General features: G+C 30.9%; 1 protein-coding gene and 1 long non-coding RNA gene across 6 annotated transcripts in view; one reads left to right on the top strand and one right to left on the bottom strand.

Moving 5' to 3' along the window:
• Nucleotides 1-339, bottom strand: part of LOC106474153 — a 15,190-nt gene extending 14,851 nt beyond the window's left edge. For 2 of the 5 annotated variants that reach the window (XR_002613864.1, XR_001291728.2), the window contains exon 1: nt 155-282. This is a non-coding gene — a long non-coding RNA (uncharacterized LOC106474153). Of the gene's footprint in view, nt 1-125 lie in introns of all 5 variants that reach the window. The other 3 variants (XR_002613861.1, XR_002613863.1, XR_002613862.1) reach the window with 3 other exon arrangements.
• A 227-nt stretch (nt 340-566) lies between these two features.
• Nucleotides 567-7,546, top strand: part of LOC106474154 (cyclin-T2-like) — a 25,442-nt gene continuing 18,462 nt past the window's right edge. Inside the window, exon 1 of the mRNA XM_013934844.2 lies at nt 567-716. Coding sequence (XP_013790298.1) covers nt 571-716 — 146 coding nt within the window. The 5' untranslated portion in view covers nt 567-570. The remainder of the gene's footprint in view (nt 717-7,546) is intronic.

A 7,546-nucleotide genomic window follows, 5' to 3' on the forward strand; every position in this document is an offset into this window, starting at 1 on the left:
GTTAAACTTATATTAAAGTTTTTCTTCATTACCCATTTAAGCCGTCTCCAGCCATTATTAACCTAGGCTATGTTGGTGTATATTCTATTCTTAGTTTTACAGTTTTATTTTTAGTGTATATGTACCTGCTAACGGTAAGAATCGAAATACTTACGAATCTACTTCAGTATATTAAGCTTTCTACATTTAACTTCACATAAATTCTATTGATTGTGTTACCAGCAGCGTGCATATTTCGGATTAAATAGCACTAAAGACAAAACAAATACCTAACTGTAAATGAAGACATCTTACTGACGCTATAAATAAAATTCCTCGTCCCACCAGACGCGCTATTAAGCTATTATAAAAATATTCTTTGAAGGGATTGGTGAAAATAATTTGTTTTAAATTTAAAATAATTATATATTATAATTAGTTTTTGTAATTTTTTATCAACACTGTAACTCATTTTAAATATTTTATGTACATTTTTCTTTTATTTTTTTAAAGATTTTATTAAACAGAAAAAATTGTCGAAACAGGAAGTAGTATCCTGGTCTAATACTCTTTCCTTCTCGACGAAGGTCAATGGCGGGGAGTGAAAGATGGATTTTTTCGAAAAATCAGTTATTGAACACTCCAAGTCGAAAATGTGGTATAGACGTGGACAAAGAATTTTCCTACAGGCAACAGGCAGCTAATTTTATTCAAGATATGGGTCAAAGGCTTCAAGTGTATCCTTTTATAGAGTATTTGGTAGTGAAACATTTTTTAGTAAAAAGCTCACGCATTTCTGCTTTGATTCTTTGGAGATACAGTTAAGCCTAACGTTAGGCCTAAGTGTAGTTCATTCAAAGAAAAGTTTATTATGTAAATTTATAATTTATAACAGGCCTAGAGTCGTATTCCTAGGCTTATGAAATGCAAATTATAGCCTAGATGATTGTATTTAAATAGAACTTGCGGAAGTAAATAAAAGGACGAAATGGCCCCTTATTGTCCTTAATAATAATTGAGCACGCAGACAGATTGATTCCACATATACTTGAAATAGTTGAAGTAGGTACAATGTACATTATATAGTTATGATATTATAGACATTAGCCTAACTTGTAAGTACTGTCATGTTACTGTCATTAAGTAATTAAAAGACATATCAAATATCTGCTATGAATATTATATAGTTAGTCAGCACAACAGATTATGCCTTTTATTATTAGTTTTAAGTGTGGGGTTGTTAAATGTGCATGTTATGAAATTTTACAGTGTCATAAGATTTAATTATATAACTTATCAACATAGAACAACAAACTTGGCATTACAGTATACTTTATAATTCAGTTTTAATATTATATAGGTTTTTAACTTCTTAATTTCTAAAAGAAACATTAAGAAATTTTCATTTTTCTGTGTCAGCACATCTTGGCTCCAATTTTTCCATTTCAGAATTTTTTAAATTAAAAAATAAGCTGTTGTAATGGATTTTTCTAGATCATTTTATTTAAGGGAAGCACAACATTGGCATCGACCATTTTAGATGTCTAGCCATTTGTTGTTTTGTCTGTGGTTGTGATAAAGTGGAGTGGATATGCTTTAAATTTTGAAAATTATGCCAAAATAGCTTACAAAAATAAGTTATGGAACTTGTTGTGTATTCGTTTTGGAACATTCTGTCTCAGCAAGTAATATATTTTTTTTTGGTTCTAACATGCATATTTGAAAATTACATGAATTATTTTTTGGACACCAAACTTGTAAGGCTCAAGGCTTAGAGAAGAGCAGATTAGATTTGCACACTAGTGCAGACTATTTTCGTAGTGCAATTGTGACACATTTTTTAACAAAAGCACCTAGCGTGTGAACATTATATACTTTTCAGCTTAGTCTAATAAACTATAGGAAACTAATACATCCAAATTTCACAAGCAGTGCATGTCTTGTGTTGCAGTACACAGTGTGTTTGTTATACTTGCTAGAAATAAGTACTTACATTGGCTCCCACTGTGGTTTATTGCTTTTTTTAGATGTAAGGTTCTGCTTCAGTGGGTAAAAAGTATTGTAATAGAACCATAAAATAAAGTAGTTGTTAAAAGGTTAACATTGAGTTGAAACTGTTAAATCAGGTAATTTAAAACTTTCTGAACAATACTCGCATCAATTTAAAAGAAAGAATGGCCTTACTAATTTTATTTCATATTTTTCAGTTGTAACTTGTATGTTAATAATTTCCTGACAGTTTGAGAATCAAGTATTGTGTTAGTGTTAGGTTAGAGAAAATATGAAATCTTACAGAAAAACTAATAATGATATGGGAGAACTAATGATTATGCAAATGAAAGCTGTATGATTAAGTAATTTTATTATTAGCATGAAAATTACCTTTAACCCAGACTGGCTCAGTAAAGGCTTCAGAAATTCTTAGGTAAACGTGTAGTAGGAATACATTGTTAAAAGTTAGATTTTTTGTGTTCAACGGACTAAACTAAAACCTTGCTAAATTTTGTGAAAATACATTTGTAAATTCTGAGTTATGGTATGTACGTATATATATATATATATATATTGTTTCATAAGCTTGGTCCAATGCTCTGACCGTGTTTTTAAAGGGTTAATTGTAATTTTTGGCATGGTACTGTGTGGACATATTAATTTAACTAGACATCAGTTTTATCCATCAGTGCAGTTACTGGAAGGACAGATTAATTGTAACTATCAGCAGGGTCACAATAAAGACAGATCAATCATTAACTTGGTAGTAAATTTATTTTATAATGCATGCAAATAAATCTGATGGATAGCAAGATAAACTAGGACATTTTATTTGGAAAATGTTATCTTGTACATATTTTTTTAAAAATACAATCCAAGTTTTTGAGCAAGGAAAAAATTAATAAGTTGTGTGCCTTTAATATAATTTCCAGGAAGCATTGTTTTGAATTTTATATTTTTAAGTATACTATCAAATATTATAAGTATATTTATGATATTAATTGTATTTCCTAATATGGAATGAAAAAAGCACTTGTACTCACAATTTTTACTTGATATTTTAAACTTGGTGAATCTGATTTAAGAGTTGCATGAGAACAATGCATAACTAACTGCCAGAAAAATCTTATCAATTGTGTGTGTCTTTCCCTTAAATGTTGTGCTTACATCTAGCTTCTTATTTCTTGAATAATTTTGTTTGTTGCTCACCACTGGTTGGAATATTCATAATGATGCCCAAATTATAAATTGGAAAAAAAGTCAGTGCTATTTATGGTCACTATATAACCTTTTGAGATGGGTTATGGGTGAAAGGGCATGTCATCCGGTTTGTTGACTCGCATTCAAAATTTTATTGAACTACTATATCATGAATTTATGTCAGTAAGTTTGGTATCAAACTGTAGGGTATAATTCAAATTTTAGTATTACATATATTACTCAATTTCTTAACTTAAAAGTAAATGTTAAAAAAACAGATAAACATCGATTTCTGTGTGTTACATGGTATGTTGAATGCAGAACTGGTTCAAATTAGATATTTGTGAAATCAAATTACTAACCCTATAGTTTTGTATGAAAAGGGCATAATTTATATTTATTTCCTAATTCTTTATGGTGGTTGCGAGATCAGTCAAATCTACCAAACCTGTACAGAGATTAATTACTGAAAATAAAAGATAAAATATAAAGTTTTTTTCTTAAAAATTATTTGATAACTATCTGGACATTATAAAGATTTTGCATGTGAAATTAAAAAATTTTCGGATGCGTAAAAGTATTTTTAATCTTAAAATGAATATTACTTTGCATGATAGACAGGCAACATGCAAAAAAAATGAGAAAAACGTTGCTTTACAAACCTTAAGACTTTATAAAAATATTAGGTATTTTGTGTATGAAAGCATTGTAATGTTTACCGATAATCTGCCAAATTTTGTTAACCTTTGCTTACTAATTTAAAAGTTATAGCATGAAAACTATAACAAGCACAAAATGGTTACAAGGTCGGTACCAGGGATCGAGCCCGTGCTGAAAGTCCTAACTAAACTAAACCAAAAAATATACACAAGTTACTTTGTTAATTTATCTCCATCAAATATTAACCATACTTAATAAAGGTTTAACTAATGTTAGGCCTAAGACAAGTTGACTTATAAATTTTGGTGTCTGCTAGTAGAATTCTTTTATGTTATTCTAAAAATTTTGCAATAAAGATACAAATTTGATTGCAGATGTTTTATGAGTCTCTGGTAGCAAATAAATAAAACAAAAGGCAAAAAAACAGTGTTTGGACTTTTCAAATATAGGAATGTCAGAAATGATAGCTTCTTCACCTTTAATTTGAAATTCCTTTTTTGACACCTTGCCAGCATAATCTGCTGTTGTGTAGAGATACAACAAATTGAGGTGAAACTGGCCAGAGGAATGTTGTCTTTGATAGCTTGAAACAAGCAAGGTCCTATTTCAACATATTTTAATATAGAGCAAGACCAAAAAGTCAAAAAATGTAGGCTATACTCTGCAAAGCTTAGTTACAGGGTCAGGCCAGAAACAATGTTGTTAAATAATATCAAAATGAAGCATCTTGCTGGATCTAGTGTGGGGGACAGGGGTGCCCAAACAGTTATGTAGATGTATAATAGTAACACTATCATACCATTTCTGTAATAATATTATTAAGGTCTTATCAAAACAGGCTAGATGCAATTATTTTTCATGTTACTTCACTATTTTTACTTATTTATAAAAACATATTATTTATTTATCTATATATGTATATAGCTGTTTGTATAAGAAAGTAATAGCACTTTATCAATGTTTTTGTTTACAATTTTAATATACATAAAATCAGGCCTCAACAAATCCTGGGTATTTCCCCCATTTTATTCATGCATAGGGCTGTGCTAAGTAGAACTCAAATCTAGAACAGTTCTGGACTTGGAAATCCGGAACTGTTTTCGTGTTCTTTGACTCCAAAATCAAACTTTGTTTCTATGATTTTAATGTTGGATTCAGCACTTCGTGTTTTTCAGGAATGAAGCACTGTGGTTTAACAACACTTTACTAATTTCTTTGAAGCACTGTGGTTGAACAACACTTTACTAATTTCTTTGAAGCACTGTGGTTGAACAACACATTACTAATTTCTTTGAAGCACTGTGGTTGAACAACACGTTACTAATTTCTTTGAAGCACTGTGGTTGAACAACACTTTACTAATTTCTTTGAAGCACTGTGGTTGAACAACATGTTACTAATTTCTTTGAAGCACTGTGGTTGAACAACACTTTACTAATTTCTTTGAAGCACTGTGGTTGAACAACACGTTACTATATTCTTTGAAGCACTGTGGGTGAACAACACTTTACTAATTTCTTTGAAGCACTGTGGTTGAACAACACATTACTAATTTCTTTGAAGCACTGTGGTTGAACAACACATTCCTAATTTCTTTGAAGCACTGTGGTTGAACAACACTTTACTAATTTCTTGCCATTTTTTTCTTCTTTCTTTCATTGCAACCTATCAGTGCTCATATTAAGACTTAGACAGGACCAAAGGCAGTTAGTTCAGGCAATACTATTGAGTGTTTGTTGATATTGTGTGATCGTTAGGATGCACTCATTGCTGTGAATGTAAGTAAATATACATAGCCCCCATTTCCCGGTACAAAGATCTGAAAATCTTGTTGAGGACTGCATTAAATGAAATCTAGACCCCTAGACTGGGTATATTCACAGAATCATTGGAAGAAGTGGACAGCCATGACAAGAACAGTGGTTAACTTTAGAGAGAGAGAGAACCTCTACAACCATATCAATCCATACAGATCCCTGTATTTGATTCCATCTTTTCCAGATCTCGTGTTGATCCTGGTTTCTTACTAAACATCATGGCCCTTTTGACATTCCTTGTTAAATGAAAGAATTAATCAATGTTTAGATTGGGAGAGAGAGGGAGTTTACTACACATTTTATCTTTGATTTATATGCCCCAATTTAGTTGTATAAACATTAGAGTGAAAATTAGGGTTAAGTGTATGAATTGTTGTGTACAGCATGTGCGTAATTCGTGCTATTTAACCCTACTGAGTTGGGTCTTCCTATGGTTACGGGTCAAAGGCCATGTCATTGGAATTGTAGACTCACATTCAAAATTTTATTGAACTACTATTTTATGAATGTATGTCAATAAGTTTAATATGAAATTGTAGATTATAATTCAAATTTTAGTATTCTCTATTAGTTAATTTCTTCATTTAAAAGTAAATATTTAAAAAATCACCTAAATATCAATTTTTGTGTCTCATGTGGTATGTTGAATACAGCATTGGTTCAGATTAGATGTTTGTGATGTCCAACTGCAAAGTCTTTAGTTTCTTACAAATTAGATGCTCAATTTACCAATATTTACAAGCTAGAATATAAAATAAGAACCTCATATCTTCTCTGTTTTCTGAGATATCAATATACTTATTGAATCAGCCAAGGTGGCCCTGTCCACCTCTTTCATTTTTGAAAATACTTTCATAGTTATACCTACTTCACTTAATGATGTGTACAACCAATTGAAAGCTCAGAATGCCCCTTAGTGGTCTTCTTAACCTCTGCGAAGTATTTGCATTGGAAAATTTCTTTTTGTGCTAGATTCCAAGTGGTAAGATAAGACATTAGTGAGCTCAAAAAATCATATTTTTTAAACCAAAATACAGTTTAGTTACTGAGATTGATAAATTATAGTGGAATTCTGTGGTATTGATATAGTAATTTATGATTTGTTGTTATTTCAAACCTAAAAAATTTTTGTTTTACATCTTCCACGTGCAAAACTTAGTAAGGCAAGCAGCAAATGAGTACAAAGTTTGTAACTAGAAGAGATAATTATTTTCTGTACTTTTTTATTTACTATTTTGTGTTTTAACACGTAATGCATACTTCCGGAGTACAAATTTGGTCTCAGTTCCACGGGGCTATTTAAGCTGGAAGAAAAGATGAGTGGCTAAACTTTGTTGCATTTATTCTCTCATGACGTAACGGAGCTTAATCCATTTTCCAGATATGCTTTCAAATATCATCAATGATATTCTTGATGCAAATGAAACATTGTACCAACAGCATGCTATGCAGTGGTCCTGGAAAGATATGAGATGATAAAGGATGCAAGCCCCATCGAAGAGTTCCCTGATGAGAAAAAAATAAAAAGCAAGATTAGCCAAATGAAACAGAAAAATGAGGATGAAAGGCAAGCAGTTGAAAGAGGAGCCCAAATAGGTGTTTCATTATGAATTCTGTACTTGTTTGAATGTCAACACAAGTATTGATCCCAAAAAAAACAAAAAATTCTCATTTATTTTCCTGAATGAAAGAAGTAGAAAACAAAGAGAAAATAGCCTGGAGAAGGGTGCACTATTTCGGAAAAATTAGCCAAATTGCAATTTTCAAATGATTATAACATTTTGGGTACATATGCCTGAAAAAATAAACACTCTTGAAAATATTTTTTACTGTTCTATTTTAGTACTAAATGCCCTGTTTCAGTGTTCCAATTCCTCAGTCAACATTCTGCTGAAATA

This window comes from Limulus polyphemus, unplaced genomic scaffold, assembly GCF_000517525.1.
Source record: "Limulus polyphemus unplaced genomic scaffold, Limulus_polyphemus-2.1.2 Scaffold6881, whole genome shotgun sequence".
In the NCBI taxonomy this organism is placed as follows: Eukaryota; Metazoa; Arthropoda; class Merostomata; order Xiphosura; family Limulidae; genus Limulus; species Limulus polyphemus.